General features: G+C 34.9%; 1 protein-coding gene across 2 annotated transcripts in view; it reads right to left on the reverse strand.

Moving 5' to 3' along the window:
- Positions 1-12,297: 12,297 nt before the first annotated feature.
- PRUNE2 (prune homolog 2 with BCH domain) overlaps positions 12,298-26,313 on the reverse strand; it is a 226,761-nt gene continuing 212,745 nt past the window's right edge. Inside the window, exons 14-17 of one of the 2 annotated variants that reach the window (XM_074280100.1) lie at positions 25,376-25,411; positions 24,764-24,802; positions 20,140-20,187; positions 12,298-15,074 (exon numbers count right to left, since the gene is read on the reverse strand). In XM_074280100.1, the coding sequence (XP_074136201.1) occupies positions 15,044-15,074; positions 20,140-20,187; positions 24,764-24,802; positions 25,376-25,411 (154 nt within the window). In that variant the 3' untranslated portion in view covers positions 12,298-15,043. The remainder of the gene's footprint in view (positions 15,075-20,139; positions 20,188-24,763; positions 24,803-25,375; positions 25,412-26,313) is intronic. The other variant, XM_074280101.1, reaches the window with a different exon arrangement.

Consider the following 26,313-nt stretch of genomic DNA (forward strand, 5'->3'; position numbering starts at 1 on the left):
TCATGTTGTACAAGAAAAATCAAATCAAAAAAGGAAAAAAATGAGAAAGAAAACAAAATGCAAGCAAATAACAACAAAATAAAAATTTTAATACTATATTGTGATCCACACTTAATCCTCACAGTCCTCTCTTTAGATTAGATGGATTCTCTCCATCACAAGAATATGGGAACTGGCCTGAATCATCTCATTGTTGAAAAGAGCCATCCATCAGAATTGATCATCATATAATCTTGTGGTTGCTCTGTATCATGTTTTCTTGGTTCTACTCACTTCACTTAGCATCAGTTCATATAAGTCTCTCCAGTTCTTTCTGAAATCATCCTGTTGATAGCTTCTTATAGAACAATAATATTCCATAATATTCTGAATTCAAAGCTATCCTCAGACACTCACTAGCTATGTACTCCTAGGCAAGGCACTTAACCCTGTTTGTCTCAGTTCTTCATTTGTATAATGACCTGGAAAAGGAAATGACAAACCACTCCAGTATCTTTACCAAGAAAATCCCAAATGAGACACAAAGAACTGGCACAATTGAAATGACTGAACAACAATAAAAAATTCTCTATGTTTAGCATAATGTCTGGTTAATTAATAACTAGGAAGAATTATAGCAAGGTAAACTATTATGCAGCAAGGTGAGCTATTATGCAGCAAATGTACTGAACAAATTTTTATCAAGTGTCTGTTATGTACCTGAGATGGGGATGACCTAATGGGGGGAGGCACCTAGAATGACATAATGGAGGGGGGGTACCAGAAAGGCTCCTGATATTCTCAAAGACCTTTATCCCATCAAACATTAAGAGGGAATGATTATAGCCTGAGATCTAAGATACAAAACCTTTATCCTATCAAATCTTAAGAGGAATGGTTATAAACAGAGGCAGAGTAAAAAGTAGGACAATTAGGGAAACTGGGTCAGGACATTAAAAGGGAACTGTGGCACTACATTCATAATAAATCCTTTTTTTGTTTTTTTTCCTTGAGAGTCTCTGATTTTGATTTGAGTAAATGTCACTGTCCCACACACTATATATTTATCCTTTATTTTTCAAACTTTTTATTTAAAAAAAATTTAAGTTAATAAATTATTATTTATTTTTTAGATTAGCTATATGACTTTTTAAAAAATTATTTTCCCCAGTAACATGCAAAAAATTTTAATTTGTTTTTTAAATTTTGAGTTCCAGATGCTCTTCTTTCTCCCCCTCCCTCCCTTCGTTGAGCTTTTTATCTTTCCCTCACGGATGCCCTATTCCTAATTGAACAGCAAAACAAAACCCATAAAATATGCATAGTCTACCAAAGCAAATTTCCACATTACTTGGATGCAAAAATGTCTCGTTCTGCATTTTAAGTCCATCAACATTTGCAGGAGATGAATGGCAAGTTTCATCTTTAGCCCTCAGGAATCATGCTTTATCACTACATTAATCAGAGTTCTAGTCATTCAAAGTTGTTTTTCTCTATAACTTTGTCATCATGTAAATTGTTCTTTTGATTTAATTCACTTCCCTCAGCACAAATTCATTTGTCTTTCCAATTTCTTCTGAAGCTTTCTATTTTATAATTTTTTATGGTATAATAATATCCCATTTCATTCATATTCCATAATTTGTTAAGCCATTCCCTAATATAAAGACATTCTGCTAATTTCTAGTTTTTGCCTACTATGAAAAGAACTGCCATAAATATTTATGTACATACAGATCCTTTCCCCTTTTTTTGGATCACTCTGTGGTATAGGTCTAAAGGGATACATATAATCTAATGACTTTTCGAACATAGCTCCAAATTGCTTTCTAGAATGATTCATTTATAAATCAGTCCACAGTGCACCAAAGCATCTACTTTCCTTCAAGCTTTTTTTTTTTTTTTTTTGGGTCATGGCTGTTAGGTACTCCAGTGATACATAGAATATTTCTCTTTGATCTATTTCCTGCCTTAGTTGGGGGGTTTTATGACATAATTTTATTTCTTCCATTGTTTTCAGTCTTTTGACTTTGTTTTAATAGTTCTTTTTGTCTCATTGAGAGAATAACTTTGTTTTGTTTTAGGGAATCTATTACTTGGGTAAGGTTTTGTACCTCTTGTGCTGTCATTGATGTTCTTTCCAAGTCTCCTCTTCATAACCCTCATTTCTTTCCCAATTCTTTCTTCTAGTACTCTCATTCTATTTATAATATAATTTTAGCCTCTTTTTAAAAAACTCTTTCATTAGTCTTCTAGGAATTCTAATTGAGCTTATGAACAAGTTTTTTTTTTTTTTTTTTAACTTCCTTATAGGAGTTGTTTAGTGATTTTATTCTCTTGTGTTTGGGGCATTCATGCCATCATAATAGCTCTTTATTTTTGTGTATTTGTTGTTTGCTTACTTATTCTTCTATTCTTACTTCCTGCATTGAGACTTTGGGTTATAGATAGGTTCTATACACTTCTGATGAAATTCTAGGGGTCTTGTATGGTCCTAGTCTGTTTTATCTGCTTTACTGCTGATAGACTTAAAGTTAAGCTGCAATCTTCTTCTGCTCCCCAAGTCTGAATCCAAGAACCTCTCTTCTGGTTTGGAAGGATAGCAGTATAACAACTCTCTTCTGTTTTTAGGGTCTGGCTCTCAGATCCCAACGCACATCTATCACCATCACCCAGTTTTTGCTCTGATCACTTTTGTAGGTTGGATTTGTGATCTTGTGCTGAAAAGAAAAATGTCCCTCTGTGCTTTTTTCTTTAGATTTCTAATCATTACTTGGCCTGGCTCTTATCTGTAATCCTTGTTGGAGTATTCATTAGGGGAGCTGTGCTGTACTACTTTCTTACATTTGATTTCTTCAATGGTACCTTATGCTATGATATGGCATATGCTAGGTGTTAGATTAGAAAGACAAAAAAGAAAAGAAGAAGAAAAAAAAGAAAAGGAAAGAAAGAAAAGAAACATCCTCTGCCTTCTAAGAGCTCACTTTTGATAATGGTTGGGATACAACCTTATTTCAGGATTCTGAGGAGGAAATGAGAAAGAAGAAAGGAGACAGGAGAGATGTTATAGAAATGCATGGAAGACAGAATGTTGAGTATAGGAAACAGATGATATGGTTATGTCACACAGCATGGGAAGAGGAAGGATTAAAAAATTAAAGTTGGAGCCACCTACCTTATGGAGGGCCTCATATCAGATTGAGGAATTTGTACTTTATCTTTGAGTTATTCATTTTCCTCTGGAGGTTTTTGGACAAGGGTTTAAACATCAAGACCTGTGCCTTAGGAATATTATTTAGATAGCTATTTGTAGGAGAATCTAGATTGAGAAAAGATAAGTAGTAGAGAGAACAGTTTGGAAGCTACTATGATAGTTCAGAAGACTGGGAACAAGGGTCTGAATTAGAGTGTTAACTGTGTGAGTGGGAAGAGCGGGACAAGGGTAAAAGTTGTAATGTAGAATTGGTCTTATTTGTTGTTTGCTGTTCATTTTTGAAGAAGACCAATGACATTATAGGTGATGTCTTGGCTTACGTGTGAATTGGATTTAAGTAAGGCAGAGTTGTGCAAAGTCATCAGACTCATTCTCTCTTCCAGAGTGAAGATCCAGAGGCAAAATCAAAGTCAGGCTGATGAGCACCAGCCTGCAATAACAGTGGGTAATCTTATCATCTTCAATATCTGATCAAATTTTAAGGGCTCCATAGTGCCTGCTTCAACCACTTTTGGGACTGTTAGAACAAATACAACTTAAGAGGAGATAGGATCTGAGAGATAAGAGGAATGGAGAAGAAAGTTAAGGATGACTACAAGCTCATAATCCATAGGATGGATTAAAAGTATAGTGATGTCTTTAATAAAAATAGATATATTTGGGGGAAGGCAAGTTTTGGGTAGAAAGATGGTTAATTCCATTTTGCACATGCTGATTTTCATGTACTGATGGACCATTAAGGTAGAGATAATGAAGAAGCAGTTGGTGATATAAAATGGAGTTCAGGGACAGAGATTTATCAACTTGGGAACCATTATTATCACATTTCTTTTAATTTTTAGATATTAAGTAATTAAAATTCAAAGTTGAACCTAAATGTTTTCATTCCAAATCCAATCTTCTTTCCACTTACTGAATATATGGGAGCTCATGAAAAAAACAAAAAAAGGCTGAGAAGAGACTCAAAGATTGTTACACCCAGGGCCCTTGAAATAAATCTCTAATAAATGTTTAACTATCCTCTCCCCTCCCCCCCAAGCCCTTAGTTCCCCCCCCCCCTAGATACATTCTTGCTGTACACTTTTTAGTTTAATTTGCATTATTAACATTTTCTCTATCATTTTCTTAAGTCTAAACAATCAGCAAAACAACAAATCAAATCCTGATTTGTAGCTTTACCTATTTCTAAGGTATAAATGCCCACACTAAAAATGTAACAATTCTTACTATCTGGTTGGAACTGATTCTAACACTCAGTTGCCACCAAGATATTAAAAGCAAGTGCGATTATATTTCTCCTACTAAAAATATCATTATTAATATTATTAGTTTAGAGAAAATACATATGAGTATAAACAGAGAAATAAAAATGTAGGTATACATGTGAGTATATATGCAAATAAACAAATACATGTTTATAACTAATTATAAATAAGCTAACATATATTATTTATAACTAAGCAACATATGTGAGTAAATATATTTCTGTAGGTGAATATCTACATAAATAAGTAAATATTCATACACTAAATATCCTTGTATATAAATATTCATAAGCAGACAGAGAAATATATGGATATATGTACTCAATATGTTTTTATTGATACAGGTACATGATCAAAAAAGGGTCAATATTTGTTCTAAATCTTAATTTCTTCTCCTTCCCCTCTTCTCCCATAGGAAATTGATCCCTATTGAATACCAAAGGATAATAACCTTCTTTTTCCTTTCAGAGAATACTAAAGCCAAACTTTCCTATATTTTACTCCCATGTATGTATCCATTATATGATAACTCTATTTCATGGGAGGAGATTCCCAGGTGTGCCATATGAAACAGAAGTTTTAGTTTGTTTCCTAATTAGATTATAGGATTTTTGGGATTCAGAGAAATTAATTGACATTTGTATAACTTCAAAGAGCTTTATCACATAAATCTTATAGACAACATGTAGATGAAATGGGCTATCTTTTTTTGTGATGAATTTCATTAAATTGATGATTGCTTTTAACAATGTAATTCTAAGCGTTGACCCCCAAAATCCAATGTTAAACTTTCATTCTTTTTTGATAGTATTTTATTTTTCCAAATATATGTAAAGATAGTTTTTTTTAAATAGCTTTTTATTTACAAGATATATGCATGGGTAATTTTTCAGTATTGATAATTGCAAAACCTTTTGTTCTAACTTTTCCCCTCCTTCCCTCCACCGCCTCCCCCAGATGGCAGGTTAAAAAGTATAAATTAAATACAATCTATGTATACATACCCATACAGTTATTTTGTTGTACAAAAAGAATCGAACTTTGAAATAGTGTACAATTAGCTTGTGAAGGAAATAAAAAATGCAGGCGGACAAAAATAGAAGGACTGGGAATTCTATGTAGTGGTTCATAGTCATCTCCCAGAATTCTTTCGCTGGGTGTAGCTGGTTCAATTCATTACTTCTCTATTGGAACTGATTTGGTTCATCCCATTATTGAAGAAGGCCACATCCATCAGAATTGATCATCATATAGTATTTTTGTTGAAGTATGTAAAAATAGTTTTCAACAGCCACCTTTTCAAAACCTTGAGTTCCAAATTTTTCTCCCTCTCCCCACACCCAACCCCTTCCCCAAGATAGCAAGAAAACCCATATGGGTTAAATTCTGGTAGATGTTTTGAATGAAAACAACTGCCATAATCATAGCTTGTACAACAGGGATACAGAGCTCCTTATGGATCAATTGTCTACACTTGTTATTGAAAGTAAATGTTCTTGCCTAGGAGAAAGCCCCAAGAAGCGGTAATTAGGGATCTAGTGGTTCCCAGCCCTTATTGAAGGTTTGTAAGAACTATTATTGATCTCTACTTATAGAAGCACAGATACTCCAGGCAAGGGAGAAGGGGAGAAAGGGAGGAAAGGAGGAAGGGAAGGAAGGAAGGAAGGAAGGAAGGAAGGAAGGAAGGAAGGAAGGAAGGAAGGAAGGAAGGAAGGAAGGAAGGAAGGAAGGAAGGAAGGAAGGAAGGAAGGAAGGAAGGAAGGAAGGAAGGAAGGAAGGAAGGAAGGAAGGAAGGAAGGAAGGAAGGAAGGAAGGAAGAGGGGAGAAAGGAAAGAAGGGAGAAAGGAAGGAAAGGAGGGAGGGAGGGAGGAAGGGAAGAAGAGGAAAATGGAGGAAGGAAGGAAGAAAAAAGAAGAAGGGAGGAAAGAAAAGAGGGAAGAGGGGAGGGAGAAAGGAAGGAAGGAAGTAGGGAGGGATAGCAAGTGAAAATGCTTGGAATTGAGAAATGAGAAGTTGTGTTCAAAGAAGGGCAAGTAGGACTATGGAACTGAATCACAGAATATGTAGAGAGAATTGAGCTGTAATAAGAATGGAAAGGTAAGAAGGGGGCAGATAATAGAGGTTTTTGAAAGCCAAGATCAAGAAAAGTTTTATATGAAACATGCTAAATCTGCACTATTTTTGTTCCTTTACCCATAAGTCCTTCACAGATTTCCTAATTCACTTGAGGTCTTACTCTAGTATTTTAATTTTTAACCACAGCATGTATACTAGTTATGATATATGCCATATATTCTCTTTGTTCTGTGAGAATTGAGTGGGGGTTTAGTTTCCACAGTTATGTGAAAATTGAATTAGAGAAATACAGAGAAATGAAACTTAAATTAGAAAAATGAAACCTAAGAAATTACACAGAACAAGAAAACAAAAATAAAAGAAAGGGGAAAATGTAATCAGGGTGAGAGATTCAAATTAATAAAAGAAAGGAAAATGCAATCAGGGGTGAGAAATTAAGAAATAAAAATTAAAAAGAGGAAAATGTAAGGTGGAGACTTAAAATAGCATTCCTGTAAGATGTAATTAGAGGTGGAGAACCATTTACACATTAGGGAAAGGGGGGGGAGGGAAAGGGGGGACAGATGTAATAATGTGATTCGATGAGGAGACTAAGACTCACAAGGGGGGATTAGACTCTTCATATAGCATAGTACTCAGCCAATAGGGAATCAGGGGAAGGACTGAACTACTTTCAAATAAGGTCAGCACCAAGGGAAGATGTAATGATGTAATGGGGTGGAGATTCATGTGGAATGATTACACACAGGCATAGACAGACCTAGCTCAGTGTTTAGGAGACTCTGAAGGAGTGTGGGAGAGGAAAGATACTAGATTAACTATCATATTGAAGGTCTAAGAGATGTTGTACTGAACTCATTGCTGTATGCCTATGAAATCTGGACAGGGTACCACCACCGTGCCAGGAAACTGAATTGTTTCCATTTGAATTGTCTTGGGAAGATTCTGAAGATCATCCAGAAGAATAAAGCAGCAGACAATGAGGTCCTAAACTGCCACGCCTTCAGACTCTACTGCAGAGAACATATCTCCATTGGACTGACTATATTGCCTTAATATTGAATGTATGCTTGCCAAAAAGACTGTTTTATGAAGAACTCACACAGGACAAGCACTCACAAAGTGGTCAAAAAAAGTGATACAAGGACACTCTCAAAACCTCTTAAAAAACTTTAGAATAGATTGCATGACATGGAAGACACTGTCACAAGACTGCCCAGCATGTCGTGCCCTTATCAGCAGAGAAGTTGCTGTGCTCTATGAGCAAAGCTGAATTGAATTATCCAGAAAAAAGTGAGAGATGTGTCTGACCTGTGGCAGAGCATTCTGAATTTGTATTAGTCTGATCAGCCACAGTAGGACACACTGCAACACGATTCCAACATAGTGATGTCATTTTGGTACTTTTCAAGAATGAAGGACAATTACCAACAACTCTGATACTCAGTCAATGAGGTATCAAGGGAGAGACTTGCATTTCCAGAATTTAAAAAAAGGACAAGAATTGACTCCAGGCATTCCTATAGGATACCCACATCTGCAGTTGTGAAATTAAAGATTTTTAACTTCAACCCTCCCAAGTCCAGTGGAGTTATTTCTCACCCTTCTTCTCTCCCTTTTTTCCTCCCTCCCTTCTTTCATTCCTTCCTTCCCTTCTTTTTCCATCTTTCCTTAATTCTTTGCTTCCTTCCTCTCTTCTTTCCTTCCTTTTTTCCCTCCTTCCTTCCTTCCTTCCTTCCTTCTTTCCTTCCTTCCTTTTTTTCCTTTCTTCCTTCTTTTCCTCTTTCCTTCCTTCTTTTCCTTGCTCCCTTTTTCCTTCCCTCCTCCCTCTGTCCACATGGGGAATCATACCTTTACATGTAAGTGTTCTGTCCAAAGGAATATAAACTTTGCCTAAATCTTGCAAGAAATCTTGGGGCTTGGGGGCTAGATTTTATTTTGTCTTCTCTATTTATTCTATTATTTCCCCCCTGAAAAACTAGAACAATTAATTATTTTGTCTCACATAGTTTTTTTGAAATAGAGCTCTAGAAAACCAGGCTTTGATAAAGCCCTTTAGGATTCAAATGGAGTTACTTGTCTATGCCTTTAAAGCTAAATCTCTTTGAGCTCATTGATTGGACAATAATAGGCCCCAGCCCAAGTCTCATTTACTCATAGTTTGGGTTTTGATGGCTCTAAAGAGTGTAAATAGCTATTGTTTATGTGAAGGCTAGAAGGTGGGAGGGCAGAATGTTCCCTGGTGCGGGAGGGGGGGGGGGGGCCTCTTCCCCTTTCCAACTGATTCTTTTGAATAAGCAAACGAGGCCATCTTTTGTCGAAATTCTTAGCTAACCTTAAATCACTGAATGGATGCTGCATCAGACCAACTGAGACCTGAAAAAGATCTTAGTTTAGAAAGCCAAGGTTTCCCACTGCATCTAGGACTATCTTCAGTAGTCCTGATCTACTTCTTGACTAAGTACACTCAGATAACTCTGAAGGAAAGAGTGAGGCTGGTGACTTTGCACAGGCCTGCCTCACTTAAATTTTATTCACTTGCAAGTCAAAATATCATTCTCCTAATGTCATCAATGTTCTTTAAGAAGGAAAGATGAACAACAATCCCTCTCTTAGAAACTATCATCTCCATGAAGATCACTCACAGTTCTATATAACTTGTCCTAGTTTCTCTCCCATGCTTCAGTCTTGCACTACCAATTGCCTTTTGGACACTTCAAACTGGATATCCCAGATACAAACCACACATACATATAAACATTATATCTATGTATGTATGTGTAGATGTGTGCATATATATATATGTAAAATGTGTGTTCACATATGTATATATGTATATATACATATCTATTTATTCATTCTTTCATTTACATAATTCATTCATTCATTTATTTCAATAAGTCCAAAATGCACTTATTTTCTTTGCCTCCAAATACTCTGTTTTCAGACTTTCCTTTTTCTAAGGCACCATGATTCTTCTAGTCTAATAATTTCACATTCTTACCCTACTCTCTCATTCTACAAATCCAATAAATTTCCAAATATTTCTATATCTGCAATGTCTCTCACATCTGAGTCCTTCTTTCTTTCTCCTCACATATCTACCACCTTGGTTCCAATCTTCATCACCTCTTGCCTGGAGTACTGCAGCATCCTGTTAATTGGTCTCCTTGATTTTACTCTATCACAATCCATCCTACAGATGTTGCCAAAAGTAATTTTCTTTAGTTTTTAGTAGCTCTGTGATAGAATATAAACTCATCTGTTCATTTGTTAAATCCTTTATAACCTGAATTTATAACTCTGAGTTATATTTCTGGCCTTATTTATCAGATTTTCCCTTCTGCATTCTGCCATCTAGCCAAACTGACCTTCTTTCAAACTCTTTCTTCAGGTCAATCTCTGATCTCTTTGCCTTTTTGCCACTCATCCCACATGTCCAGAATGTACTTCTTCTTTATCTCTACCTCATAGTCTTTATTATAAGAAACAAAATATCTTACTAAAAACTCTACTGACTCATTGATAATCCAGGAAAAGTTTTATTATGTGTTCTTGCACTTAATTCTGTGTCTAACTAGTAGTGAAGCACAAAGGCATAGGTCTTTTATTTCCTATGCTAAAGCACAAGTCTCTCCACAGATTACTCATTGATTGGATTTTACAGAGGTTATAGAATGTGAATCTCCAGCCTTGTACCTTGTCCTAGCCCTATTTTGTAGGTTTCAAATTTATTTTTCTAATTTAAATTATTTTTAAAATTCAATTTTCATTACTCTGTGGAAACTAAATCCTCATCCAATTCTCATATTTATCTTCTTTTAAGATGCAATATAAGCACCATCTTTTGAATGAAGACTTTCCCAATAGTGTTAGTGACCCTCCCAAATTATCATGCATTTAGCTACTTGGTATATTTTTAATTTATTTTATATGTATTGTATGCCATATTATGTATATATTAATTGATTCCATCTATCTATACAAATAGACATGTATTTTTAATGTAAACTGGTGACTAAGGATTTTTTCACTCTTTGAATTTTGTATCCTAAGCATCTAACTCAGAGTATACAATGGACTTAAAAAATGTTGATCATTGATTAATTTTAAAAATGTATTTCTTACAATTATCAATTTTTTAAAAAAATATATCCATTTTGTAATTTCCTTCCATTATATTGAGGAATTTAATCCTAACATTTCAGGCCAAAATCATTACATGTCTTCCCTTTGAAACTTTTGATTAAAAAAAAAAATCTCCATTTTAAATTAACAAGAATGTTATAACTATTCATGGAGTATTAGAACTATAGCTCCTGGTCCTCTTTAGGAAAATTGTGTTCACAGGGTAACCTCCCTAGTCTATAAAACCCTATGCTTTTCCATCAGTGTAGTCATAAAACATTAGCTGAACAGTTACAGAGTGAGGCAATTCAGGGTGGAGTCACTTATTTCTGGCAGGCAAAACCAAATTAATACATCCAACCTCAGCTAAAATGAGTTAGTATAAGAATAAATGCAAAAGAAAATGATCCCTTAAGGATTCATTATGACCTGAAATACATTTTCCAAGACTAGGTTCCATGGCTTCAAGTTACTTATTAGAGCAACCTGAATGAAAGTTAGTATCTACTCTGGAAAAAGTATTCCCTCTTTTCCATCATCCATAATGACCCAGCAATTTTTTCCTTTTTTCAGGCCAACACAATATTCTATGCACTACACGTCTCTATATCATGGAATATCTACAAAGATTCATAGGTACCGAAAATGAATGGATATATCAAATTTTGGCAGACCATATGGACTTAACTCAGTAAGTATTAGGGCAGAGGACACAATATCAAGGCATGTATCAGGAAAAATAAACTTGCCACAACAATAATTCATTACCCAATTTTGTAATTCCTCAGGGTGACTTTAATTATTTAGCAAAAAAAGGTGAAAGGAAGTGTTAAAAAACTGATTTTCTTTCAATGAATGCCACAAAGCAGTTTTCTAGATTATATGTGAGAGGGAATACCAGGGTAAGGGGAAGATAATAAGCTATGTAACTGCCTAAAGATTTGGAAATTGGCAACATAGAGGGTAGGCAAGCCAGAAAAACAAAAGTATTTTAAACATTACAGTTGAATGCAAGTTCCTTGAGGCCAAGGAGTGTTTATTTTTGTCTGTTTATCCCTAGTCCTACCACTTTTTTTAGCATAGTAGATGCATAATAAATGTAAGTTGTGGCCAATCAAATCTGAACCAAAAAAATTAATCTGGAGTAATAGGTAGGATCAAAAGTTTGAATTGAGCAACTGTTAAGGGATAAATAGAAATAGCATAAACAGTGGCTCTTCCTCATATAAGACATTGCATCTCTATACTCAAAACATTTTCACTGATTGTCACCCATGATTTGAATTTTCTTCATCATCATCTCAGGTTCCTGGCTTTCTAGGTTTCTTCCAAATGTCAGCTAAAGACCAGCTTCTGTAAGAAGGCTTTTCTGCAGCCCCTAAAATCTGCTATTTTCCCACTATTGATTACACACTCCTTGCTTATAAATAATTGTTTGTATGTTATCTTCCTCCCCTAGATTGTGAATTTGGGGGGGATGGGGGTCTGTTTTTTTTTTTTTTCCTTTTATTTTCAGCACTTAGCACAGTGATTGGCACATAGTAGGAGATTATTAAATGCTTAATGACTTCTTATCACATAGCAAATTCACATAAAAAAATCCTTATATGGCTAAAGGGAAAACACACTGACAGCTGGGATTGCAGCATTTTATTTCAGAATTATAGAGAGGCCAAACATACATTGTTATTACATATTTCTGTATTGGTTAGTTTATACAATTTAGGCAGCATTGTTACACACAGATAGATAGATATTTTACCAAAACAAAATCTAATAGTTTAGATATACTTTATTCTGAGCAAACAGATACATAGTAGAAAAACCCATTTGTATATAAAAGATTAATTTGTGCAATTCTAAGTATTTCTATATTAATCAACTACTAAGAGGCATTGATATAATTGCAAACATATTACCATAGTTGAAGATTTAAAATAACTTAAAGATGAGACTTATGAACAGACTTTTGAATAAGACTTAAGGAAGGTCTTATTGTCAAACCTATTTTTAAACATCATATGGCTTCAATAGGAGCTTCAGGATTTCCTCATACTCTTAGCTGCTGCCTTCAAACAAGATTTCTCACTGCCTCATCGCCTAATCCATGAACATTTTCACTTGTTCATTTAAGGAGGGGAACAGCATCATTTGGAAGGCAATAATGTTGCTCCTCTTCCACCCACCCCTAATTCTCCATTCTTTTAACCAATGACTCATAGTTAATGTACCCTATAGGCAGTTTCCAAAAGTCAACCAGAGAACAAGTGATCAGAATATGAGGTCAGTTTAGATATCTATATATTTAAGTATTATTTTCAGCTTCTTGGATTCTTTTGAATTGAATTTGCAAAGAACTTTTCATCTGGAAAGCAGATTTAATTTTCTAACTTTTTTAGACTACAATGGAGAAACTCCGTGTAACTCAGTGAAGATAAATCCTAAAACTATAGATTACTATGGCTATTTCAAATAAATCAGCAGGATGAAGTAAAAGCAACATCCAATGGTGAGATTCCAGCCTTTTCTCTAGTTAGAGATGACCTTTGTCCTCTACCAATTTATATATGCCTTCAAGCTTATCTCTCTAGAACTGTACTAGCCTGGGATGGTCAGTGCTTCCTAAGGTGGGAATTTTTGGAAGTGTGAGGTAGGGCTGGGTTTAGGTTCTAAAATATTTGGAAGGAATGATTTAATCACAGGCACATTTCTTGATTAAAAGGGACTAGCACTGATAGGTCTTGGCTAGAGAATGAGAAAAGACAGAAAAATATGGAGATGATATGAAAGGAAAAAAAGAGAAGTTGGAAATAAAATTTGCAAAAAGGACAGTTAAATTCAATTTGATATCTAAAGATTAGATAGAACTCCATAGTAAACTTATGGGAATAAAAGTTGCCCAAGATGAGCAATCATAGAGGCAACATGATTGGCATCAATTAAAATAAGGATTGTGGAGGGGTGTAGGTAAAGAACCATCATTCCATGGAATCAAAACTGGAATCCTCCCCAATTCATTAAGTATAGCAGTTTTAGGGTGGAACATCTTTATTTCCATGACTCTCATTCATTGTAGCCCATTGATGACAAGTAATATTGGAAGTTAAGAACATATGTAAAGAAAAAAATGATATTAACATCAAATGTTTTCCTTTAAATAGTTTAAGCAGAGTTTTCATTTTGGCCATGTAAATAGATACTGCCAAGACCATCATTTTTGTAATCAGTATTTTACAATCTTTTTTCAAAAGGTTATGCATTTTACTCTCAAATGGCATGAAAAAATTTATATCATTTATACTATATAGTTATAAAATAAATTTAGCTAAATTTACTCATTTATTCTGTTGGGTGAATGCATAATTATATATAAATGAACAAAACAAAATTGTGCATGATAGAGGCCCACAAATTCAAAATGAAGTTGCTATATAAAATGGAGTATATTGATAAATCGTGAAGGAATTTTTTTTTTTTAAATAAATAAGAACACACTGCAAGCTTGTAGTCAAATAAGAATCTAACAGATTTGTTTTTATGAGTGATTGACTTATTCTGTGTTTGCTATAGGATTCTTGTTAATATTTTCAGATAGAAAGACAAACATTGAGAAAAGAGTTCAGACTGAAGGACTAAAGCTAGGGCAGCACTTGTAAAATCATGTACATGTCACATTTCAACTTCCCTAGCCATAGGATGCTCCCTTAGTCACTCTGGGATGAACAATTTTTTAAAAGAACACATTTTAAGAAAAATAAAGCTGTCAGATGAGACAAATAAACAATAAAATTGGTTTGGGTTCAAACAAGAAGTTTCTTAAAGGAACGCACACTGTTGAACTAAGAAGTTCAAGGAACAAAGTTCCACACTGCCTCATGACCAATGGGTCAATGTGAGTAGGGAAAGTTATGTATACAAGGCTAAGTATAACAGAGAAAAACATGAAATCATCTTAGTCTATAATGTTTAGAGGGGAAAGAATTAAAGTGCTTTGTCTCTTAATACTCCTGTCTGGCATATCTAAGGGTAGCCCTCAGTGAGGGGTGTGAGGAAGCTGAGTGATATTATAGTCAGCAATGCATAAAAACATAACTCTCTTTTGTTGGGGGGGTTTAAGTAAAGAGCACATGAGGTTGGTGATCAACAAACACAGTATAACTTAATTGAACACACACACACACACACAAACATACTATTACATAAAAACTGGTTAAATGAAAGGAATTCTCCACTGCCTCCCCCCACCTCCACCCCAACATTTCCAATGGCACCAGATAGTGCAAAATGAAAGAGTCATCATCATCTTTTCTCTTCTAGGTAGATATGTTTTAGAAGGGCTTCAGTTCAGGAATCATCTTCTTTTTCTGCAAACCCCCACCAGCTACAGTTTTTCTTTCAGCTTCATGTCAATACTTCCAAGATGAGGAGAACAAGTTAAAAAGGGAGGGGGAGAGGGAAGAAAAGCATGAGGTCACTGTTCTGTGTTCACTTGTTACATTTTTAAAATTTAAAATTTTAAAAATTAACATTTACTATTCCCTCAAAATAAATCATGCAAGACCTTGATGAGAAAGCTAGATGAAATTGTATCCTCCTCCAATTCCCGATCCCTACTCTTCCCCTTATCATATGGAAACAGCTATTCTTCTTTCTTTTGTTCTTATAGAATTTTATGAAAGCATTTTAGGCCAGGCTGAGACTTAGATCTGGGATTCAATCTTATGTGTCGGGTAATATGGGTGAAATGGGTTCCTTCCTGGAAAATAAGGCATCCATTAAAAAATAAATAACATTTCAGAAAAGACCAAATAGGTGGTTAATCTGGAAAATGTAACTTCTAATAAAGTACTATTCACTTTAAGCTAGACACAGAAGAATTAATTTCTAGAAGTCAGATGATTTGGCCTAAAGAGGTAGAATAATTTAAATGGGTGGAAATATCAAAAACTTTGTGTATCATCATCAACTATCATCTTCCCTTTCCCAGGAAAAAAAAAAAAAAAAGGAAAATCAGTTGACAGCCTTCAGAATATGAGTCAAAAAAGAAAAAGAAATTGTTGGGGTGAGTTTTGAAGTTTTGCAATGTCATTTTTAAAAAATGGTTTCATGACTCTGTGTTCCTTGGATTACCATATCATGTTTTCATAATGGAATTTGTTGACACTAGGCAAAGTTGTATTTTATTACCTATTAAGCGATACTCATATGCCATACTCTTAACATTCCACTTGGTATGGATCCCTATTGTGTCAATCTTTCTATTGGGGGAAACCATCTTTCTGTTTTATTTTTATTTCATCTAACAGTCAGATTCAGTAAATTATGTGTGTGTGTGTGTGTGTGTGTGTGTGTGTGTGTGTGTGTGTGTTTAATGATGGCAGAATAAGAAACAACTCCAAAATATCTTGGTTCTCCTCTGGGTTATCAACATCTTGTAGTAGTGTAATAATTGATTTATGTTCAATCTAAAGAGGGATTTTAAAAAACTTTCATTATGCCTATGCTTCCCTCAAGCTGGAGTGTTAAATTTATTTTCCCTTTTTCAAACTGAGAGAAAAAAAAGATAGCTGAGTGTGTTATCTTTCTCTTCTCTCACTCAATTCTTTGTTGTCTGGATTTTAATATCACTCAACAAAAAGTGCTCTTTCCAAAATTAACAATGATTTTTAAAAAGTGTTAAATCTGATAGCCTTTTCTCAATTCTTATTCCTCCTTGACTCTTTTTTGTCATCATTTGCTTGCATTTTGTTTTCTTCCTCATTTATTTTTTCCTTTTTGATCTGGTTTTTCTTATGCAACATATTTATGGAAATACGTATAGAAGAATTGCATATGTTTAACATATATTGGATCATTTGCCATCTGGGGGAAGGGATGGGAGAAAGGGAGGGAGAAAAATCAGAACACAAGGTTTTATAGGGGTGAATGTTGAAAATTATTCATGTATATATTTTGAAAATAAAAAGCTTTTAAAAAAAGAAAAAGAAAACATAAAATCAATGTAAGTAGTACATCTCTTTTCAGTGAGCCCTATTAATTTAATGTCATCAAAAAATTCTTTAAATCTTAAGCCAATCCAATGCTGTTTACAAAAGGCATAAAATGCTTCCACAAAAAATAAATTTTTTTTCCTCATTTTCCACAGATTTACATCCTTCCCTAAAGCATGAAAATAGTAACAGTCAAAAACCCATAAAAAAATAACTTGGAATTTGCAAGAAGGAAGAAGGGAGAGGGTAGGAGTTAGAAGGAAAACATTTCTCCCCAGTACCCAAACCTAATCACATTCTTGACATTGGTATTGAGGGTGAGGAAAGAGAAAATGAAAAAATTCAAGAAAGGGTAGATAAAGTGAGAGAAATTGAAAGAGGGAAGTAGAAGGATGAGATGGGTTCTCAAATGTGGTTTACATCCCTCAAAAGGAGGGAAGTGGAATCAGACACCAAAAGAAAAATAGTTCTCCTTCCATGCCCCTCCCCAAGCACTAAAATAAACTCAGATTAAAATGAAAAGAAATTTCCTTTGCCCTCATCCCAAATCAAAATACTGATACACAAAAGTACAGAACAAACAAATCAGACTGAGGTGTGGGTAAACTCCAAAGCAGTTGCAGCAGGGAGGGTGCATTGAAATTTTAGAATTCAATATTTATGCTATTTCAGGAAACTGTGGAGAATAGAGCTCAGTTAAGGAGAAATTATATATTTGTGCAGAGAGAGTGATCTTTTTTCCAAGTCTTCCACAGCAAAATTCCCTCAGATTAGGTTTTCCCTTCACATCAAAAGTTTGAGACAAATGCGGCCTACAGTAAATAGTTGCTCAGTTTCAAAGGTTTCATTAAAGCATTTTAGACTTTACTTTTTAGTCAAAGAACTTGTTTCTGCTGCTTCTCCTTCTCTGCTGTGATGATATATTTTTGAAATTGGTTCCATTCTTCTGATGTTTGACCAGAGAGATACTTCATGATGTCAAGAAATGATAGGATCATTGATTTTGAGCTGAAGGGACCTAAGAAGTCATTAAATCTAATCCCTTCATTGTACAGATGAGTTTAATGACTTTCTTGGAATTCAGATCCATGACAGCATGGTCCTGCTCTCCCAGATGATGCCCATTAGAACCTGAATTAGAACCTGTGTTTCATGAAGCAAACATTTGAATTTTGATTATTCCATTCCTTCCAGGGTTCCAAGAATAATAATTGATACAGAAATCTCTTCAGGCCATTGATGGAAAGGAAAAGTTTTTTGTAAGAGACCATGTTGGTAAAAAACAATAGATTTCACAAAATATCTCATGCTATTAATGGGCTGTTTGACCTTGGATAATTCACAATCTCTCTGAGCCACATTTTCTCAAATATGCAAAGGGGAAGAGATGAGATGATCTCTAAGTTACTTTTCCACATTCAAATTCTATAATTCTTCTTTAGATGGATAAAAGGCTGCCCTAATTAGTTATATGTATACAAAACAAATATTTCTCTTCCTTCCTCCCCTCACCAAAAATAAAATCAAAGGCATGATGGCAAATAAAGAACCCCCATCATCTTCTGGAATGTCCTGCATCTATGCATCATTGTGATAAAGCTGTCACTGAAGTCTTGAAATCTATGCCAGTGGCACATACTGAACCTCTGTCATGCTTTGAGAGTATCAGCCTTCCTAAACACAGAGAGGGTCAGTACCAATAGGCTAGCCATATGAAATCCCATGAAACTAAGGAAAACAACAAAGGGTTGTAGCTTTCTTTTGCTTTTATAGGCAAATATCAGACCTCATTTCTGTGGTATATTTAGAGGAAATAACAATATCACCACTACCACCACCACCAATAGTAGTTATCATTTGTATAATGTATTAAAGTTTATTAAGCACTTTATTTTTGAGGCAAATTTTTCTCTTCCTCCTATCACTCTTCCTATTTGAGAGAAATTTTAAAAATGCAAAAAATAGCATAGTTAAGCAAATCAAATTTTAACTTTGGCCATGTCCATTATATATGTATATATACATATACATATTAATACATGTGTATGCATATGCAAATATAAATATATACATGTATATGCACATATACATGTCAGCCTGCACCATGATTATATCATCTCTCTTTAAAGAGATGTTCATCATCAATTACTTTGGAGTAAAACACTTTATATTAATTGTCTCATTTGACCCTAACAATAATCTCATCGAGTACATGCTATTATTATCATCCCCATTTTAGAGATAAAACAACTGAAACAAAGTATTTGAATGGCTTGCCCAGGGTCACCTAGCTAGTAAATGTTGGAATTGTGTTTTGAATTCAGTTCTTCCTGATTCAGAGTCTAATATTCTATCCAATGGACAATCTGATTGCTTCAAGAGTCACAAAGGATGGGCAGAAGTCTGTGTTGCTAGATGGCATCCTTCCTTAAAAGAGATTAAAAGGGGACCTCAGAAATCATCTAGGAAAGCACCCTGATTTTATATATGAGGAAAATGAGGCTCAGGTAAGTTCACTGATCTTTACAAGCCTACACAGGTAGCCAGCACCAGACACAGGATGTAAAATCAGGTCTTCAAATTCGTTAGAATAAACTAAAAAGATGATGGAATTTCTATCAGCATCTTGTTCAGATCTGCCACTGCTACTTATTATGTGTGAAACACTGGATAAGTTACCTGTTTCCTCATATCTTTGGGACAGAGCTTCCACATCTTTTAAAAGGAAAGGTTTAGACTAAATGATTTCTAATATTTCTTTCAACCATAATTTCTGTGATCCTATATTATTCATTTGCATACTCAAGCCTCCATCCCCCAGGCTCTTTTTGAATCTGAATCTGGTAAATAAATGTCAAAAGAAATGTCAATAGGAAACATCTCTTTTATCAGAAACATAATTAGATTGACTCCTAGAACAAGTAGCCTGAAATGTACCTGCAGACAAAATTTGTAATTGATGACATAAATTAATTCAAGAAGTGATTGACAAATTAGGGAGACAATATAGTGGTTCTGGAGTACAGATTGGAAGACCTGAGTTCAAATCTTGCCTTAGCCATTTATTACTTTTGTGATCTTGGGCAAGTCCTGTTTTATTTTCTACAAAATGAGGTTGAATTAAAAGACTTCCAAGGTCCTTTCCAGATTTATGAACCTAAGAACTCAAAATCAGTTGAATAGAACACTCCATTGAAGAACACATATGACATTCTGTTTCCCCTAAATTTCAATGCTCTTGGGGCCACTTCAAAAGCTTTAAATTTAGGATGCATGTAAGTAAATCAGATTGTATTCTTAAGTATCAGAGAGCCAATCCAACTTCATGGAATCCCAATTTCTCTTCTAGTTACTGAAGAAAACATATACATTAAGGTAAGCTGGACAACTGAGATGAGTTTACCCATTCCTCAAATCCTTCTGTCCCTGTGCAGCCACAGTTTATTACAAACAAGAACAGAGCTGCCATAAATGGTGGATTTCTTACTCCTGCTCCATAGAAGACATTTCTGGATCATTTGAAAGGCAGCTAGCTCTGGGTATAAAGGAAAAGAGGCAGAAGTAAACATTTTTTCCCCACAGTGACCACTTGACAGGCATAGTATATTTCAGGAGTTTGTCATCTGTTTAAATAGCAAACTATCATTTACACAGTACTTATTGGTATACAGCCTAAGAGTTTGATAAAGACAATGGTTCTATGAGCATCCATTTTGTTTTTGAGTAATAATTAACCTTGATTTGGGAAGTACAAAAATACAAGTGGAGTGTAAATACTTTAAGAATTGCAATGTTGTGGGAAAAGCCTCATTAGACCTGATTGGTAGCCAGGTGGGATTTGGCAGAGAAAACCTGAATCTCTGAAAACAATCTGAAAGCCAAACTACTTCCTGGGCAAGCAGGGAGAAACCCTGATAGGATTACAAACCCTTTTGATTTTGTTTAGGCTTCTTGTTTAAGGTCTCTAGAAATTCCATTTTTACTGTATCCAATCAGAAAATCAAGTTATGATGTCAAATCTCAGAAGTTATTTTTCCCCTATAAAAGATTTGCTCATACTGTAGATCCTTCCTAAACTTTTCTGTACATTTAGTCTTTTGCTAAAATTAATGGCATATTCCCACCTCATGGCATCTGCCCCTTAATGGCATCTTCTTCATGGTTAATTTTAAATTCCCCTTGTTAATTGCTGAAAACCCTTATCATATGTGAATATGGCCTACTCTTAGCAGTTTAATAAAATCTTTGCCCCTTGATTTGAAATATGTCTAAGCCTACAAATTCTTTTGAAATGACTTGTGACACCAGACCATAATCTGATATTTTTTTTTTAGGGTATAACCCCCATGTTTCATCATTTTGGTGGCCTGGCATGGGGATAGTCTCACTGTACCCTATCAACACAACAATGCCATGTTTGAAGACTGGATGGGATATTTGCTCTCTCCAGGCTTCAGGCTTCTTATTTATAAAATGAGGAAATACCAGCAAATTACTAAGGTTGATTCATTAACCCAGAAAGAATTTTTGCCTTTCTCTACTCTGACGACAATTTCATAGCTGATTGAATGGAAATAAATATGACTGGAAGATTTTACTCTTACCTCAGACATGAAAATACTTTTCCTTCTATGTAGGATTTCACTAAGGTAGCCTTATTATATTTAGCAAGAATGTTTACAGTCAACCCTCAATTATGTGGAAATGAATTACTGACATGGCCACTGAATTCCAAACATAGTTTATGGCAACTTGCCTGCAATGAGTCAACTAAAGTGGACTCAATGAGTTTATTCTCTTTGCTATTACCATAAACAAAATATTATTTAGGAAGATTAATCTGGGGAGGAGGTCAAGCATTGTGGTAGAATAATACAAATTAAATAATTTTTAAAAGTAGTTTTCCCCCTAATATCTAGTTGTTGATTTTTTTCTTTGCTAATGGAGTACATATCACAAGAAGAAAGACCATGTACACAGTGCCTAGAATATAGTAGATGCTTGATAAATGTTGATTGATTGAATTCAACCTCTAACAAAATTTAGTTTCACCTGTCAAGCTATGACCTATTTTGGCACTTGTGCATTCTATATTTATAGAGTAATTATTCAGTGCTCTACTTATATGTCAATATATCAGGCTTGTCATTCACAGAGTGACATAAATCACTTAAGAGTTCTTTACAAAGCATTCAGAACAGTCGTTATAGAAGGCAGATAATTTTAAAAAAAAAATTCTTTTACATAAAACAAATATTTTAGAACTTACTTTGAGGGGGGGAGTGGGAGGTTCTCCAAAGATTTTTTTTTTCCCTCCATGTTTTTTGTTTATGCACTTAGAGAAAATTCAACACTATATTTTCTGTGCCACATGACTTCAGAATTTATTCATATTATTCAATTAATTCTGGATGTATTTCAATGTGTTAGGCCACTGTGCTTAACAATTAAATTTATAGTGTAAGCAAAAGAGGTGAGATTAGTCATTGCCAGTCAGGTACATATGGTCTGTGAACTCAATCATGGTGACTTAGTGGTGGCCAAGGAGGAGTTTTTGACTTAAGAAAAACTCCTCTAAACCTTCTGGAACAAATATAGGAATGAAAGGAAGGAGTGGTACAGTTTTCACATTTCCTGACAAAAATATTTGGTTGCTCTGAGGTGGAAGAAGTTTAAGATAAAGAGGAACTAAGTGCTAAAATCAAAATTAGAATTCCCAGTATCTGGCCACACAACTCACAGGTTTTGTTCAACAACAACCTGTGCTTCCTCTTTGCATGTCTACAATTGGGCAAATGTATTTTTAATGTTTTAGAGATAACTTCAATATTAATAGAAGCAAGAATTAAATTGGGCAGATGCCTCACACTTGAAGTCCTGAACTACTTGCTATGTCACAGAGAAAGAGAAAATATGGTACTTGTAAGGTAAGTCTGTAGTCAGAACAATAATCCCTCTATTACTAGTGAAGAGACATGAGGCCAGCAGTAACATGACCTTCCAGTACAGAATGGAATGGGGAGGGGAGAGATTGTGGGGAGAAGAGTTTTTAAGATAATGTCCAAACAAAAACTGTTATTCTACCTGGAAAAATGAATAACAATTGAAGAATATATTCTATTTGGAAGGAATAGATTAATTTAACAATCTAACATTACTCAAAAAATAGTATTGTTAAATAGTCCTTCTCTCTCACAAAATAGACTATCACACAGTCATTGGGATTTTGAACTAGAAACACAGGGACATATTTCTTTAATGATCTGCCTCCAATAGATATTGCTAAATTTAGGTACAAATAAATCTCAGAGAGGAGGAAATGAGTTCAATTATTCTTGCATGAGGATCATGATCCGAGGTGAAGCTTATTGGTTATTTGATGGCTTTCTTCCTCCCCCCAATGTCACAATACTACACAATTATTGTACATTTCAGCTAAAAGGTTCATTAGAATGTAAATGGATTTTACCTGGGGTACAATTTATATCACTTAAAGTCACATCAGCCTAACTGATTGACAGGGGGAAGGAAAGATCACACAGAAAAAAAGGAGGTGAATTTTTCATGAGAAAAATACTATTTCTTCTGTTTCAAGCTAAAATGAAGACAATAGCAATACCACATATTAATGCAGGTTCTAAGAGCTGTATACAGTGTGTGTATGAGTACATGTGATCATGAATGAGGAAGTAGTAGTTATCAACTTTTAAAGTTTGGGAATTTTAAAGTTCCCAAAGTACTTTCTACATTAACTTCTTAACTTCCTTCCATTAACTCCCATGCTCCTCACAACAACCTAGGAGATTAGTGATACTATTATCCCCATTTTAGAGAAACTGAAGCAGAAGTTAAATAACTCACTTGGAGTTATAAACTAATAAGTATCCGAGGTAGGATTTAAATTCAAATCCTCCTGATTTAAGTCCAACACTTTATCCTCTGTGCCTTGTGGCTTGAGAATTTAGTCAGATTAGTCAATGGATGAATTCAGAATATACTGAAATGTGTACAGTGGCTGGGCTTGTTGGTTAAATTCATAGTGAAAGTAAAAGTTTTGGAGTGGGGTGGATGCATAGTTCCCAAAGAGTAGCAATATTTATCAATATGATTATTACAAATAGTTCTCATCTGCTCATTCTATTAACTCCCAGAGGGTATATGTTTATCGATGCTTTTCAGTGACTCACTTAAGATTACTGCTTATCTCAGAAAAGAAAAAACAAAACAAAACTAAGTTCGTAAAAAAAAAAAACGAGATAGATATGATTTCATGGGTTTGGGGAATTTCCAAATGCGAAAACTCCCTCTCACCAGTGAAGCCTAACTCCTTCTCCGCAATTTATAGTCTTAAAGTCATCAGGAGCAGTGAGAGGTTAATTGATTAGCCCAGGGTTACATAGTCAAACAGGAGTTGAACCCCACTTTTCCTGGACGCTAAGAGCAATTCCCTATCTACTCCACCACTCTTCCTCTTTCACATATATATTATAAATTTAGATTTTCTATTAATTCATTTTGGCCTTTCAGTTCCTAAGCATCACTAAGATTTTGCTACATTGATGGATATATTGAGTGTATGTACTACAGTACCTTAGAGCAGAGGTGTTAAACACGTTGCCGCAGGTGGCCCAGCACGCCTGAGTGCAGCCAAACCAGATTCGAATGTAATTGGGAAATATTTAACAAAATAAATAAAAATACAATAAAGCATAATAACAATCCATTTTAAAACTAAGTCAGTAATCGGCCAGCAGTGAGTCCTTAAGTATGGATTAGTGGCCCTCATTTTTATCTGAGTTTGATACAGCTGATAGAGAGCACAAATTCCAGGAGGCAAAAACCAAGATGTATGTGCTTAATAGTGTACCTAAATGCTGTGCATGCTCAAGAAATGTTAACCAACCATAATTATATTCGTCAAAATACTTGGGACAGAAGGCAAACAGAGTTCAATTAGATTAAAGAAGGCTGCATTTGCAGGGGATTAAGTGAATTTTGTTTTTAAAGGGCAGCACTATTCTCTGGGTGCAGATATAAACGTCAAACATGCAGCTCTCCCCATTCATTCCTAAAAAGTTAAGCAAAGGCAACGCCAAGCAGCAGAATCTTACTTAGCTCTTTCGGATGCTTCCCTCAGCTCTTCATCCAGTCTGCATGAGCAAAAATGAAGGGTGTTTCAAAGAAACAAACAAAAACAAAAACAAAAAAGCAAGCAGAGCATGAGAAGAAAATCCAGCAAAGCAAAGCAAAATATTAGTGTGGTCTACATATATATAAACAGACTTTTCAAACATTCACTGAAGGGTTATGCCTGGGATAAATTGCTTCAATTAAATATGATATCATTTCTGCCCACTCAATTGCTAAGTAATTTTATTTGCAAATTCCTTAATCTGAAGGTAGATAAAAAAAGAAAAGTAACAGGGGATTGAAACATGCATATTGTATAAAGCTAAAAAGTAGCATTCACTTGCTCTATCTGGCACTCAGGATGTTAGCTGGCAGCCTGGGTCAGTTCAAGGATGTGTCTCGATTAGTAGGTTTCAGCTGCAAAGAAGGTGGACCTCAACAGCTTTGAAAGGGAGATGGGAAATAACACATAACAGGACATAGAGACAGTTTCCTTTCAGTGGCAGCTTGTTGAGGTCACCTACAAGTGAAAGACTGGTTTGTTCACAAACATGGAGAGGAAACAGCATTAACAGCAGAAGAAAGCATTTTACCTCACACTTCTCTTATAAGATTTCTCTTCATCGTACCTTACAAGATAAAAAACGAATGCAATGAGGATAACAAGCACACAGATGAAAAAGATGACAAGTACAAATATATCTTCAAAGAGCAGGTTATCTTGTCAAAATGTGGGGAAATGTCTAAATTTGCTTATTAATTTTTTGGGAAACAGGATTACCTGGACCTATAATTTCCTGGGGATGTTTTCAGTTCAAAATCTGCTGCATCACCTTTGGACTCTCCACTGAAACAAACAGCTTATTTGCACCTTAGAATCCCAAAGAGATCATTGAGGCATTATGTGATTTGCCCAGGATCCCAGCGCCAGCATATGTCAGGGATAGGACTTGAACCCATCTTCCAATCCAGTAAACATTTATTAATTACCTACTATGTGCCAAGGACCATGCAAAGATCCAGGAATACACTTTTTTAAAAAAATCCTTCCTCTATTTACTATGCCATGCAGTTTTTTGTCATATTAATTGTCTTCTAGAAAATTGGAGAGAAATAGTAAACTTAAGAATTATCAAAGTGTTTTTAATTTAATTATAAGCTTTCCTTAAAATTAAGCAACTTTCTGCCTCATTCAATTCTAATTTGAGAAGCTATGAGAAGTCTCTTCAGGTTCAATATTTGTTTAAGAAGTTATAGATAATGTTATCTCAGTTTTAGGGAAGAACTGTGTCCCCACATAATCTGAAAACAACAACAGATAAAATGACATAAAAAGTTTTGTGAAAATGGGAGGGGAGGGAAATTTTGAAGGGGTTACAAGAAGAGGTGTGGGTAACAGGAAAGACCCCCTTATAAACAGGGATGGAAATTCCTATCAAAAGGTGGCTTAACTCCTTTTCAGTGATGAATGCTTACAGGTGAATTTAGGATATCACATAATAGTAGTTTCCCAAAACTTTTCCTAGCACTT

Source organism: Sminthopsis crassicaudata, chromosome 1, assembly GCF_048593235.1.
Source record: "Sminthopsis crassicaudata isolate SCR6 chromosome 1, ASM4859323v1, whole genome shotgun sequence".
Classification (NCBI taxonomy): Eukaryota; Metazoa; Chordata; class Mammalia; order Dasyuromorphia; family Dasyuridae; genus Sminthopsis; species Sminthopsis crassicaudata.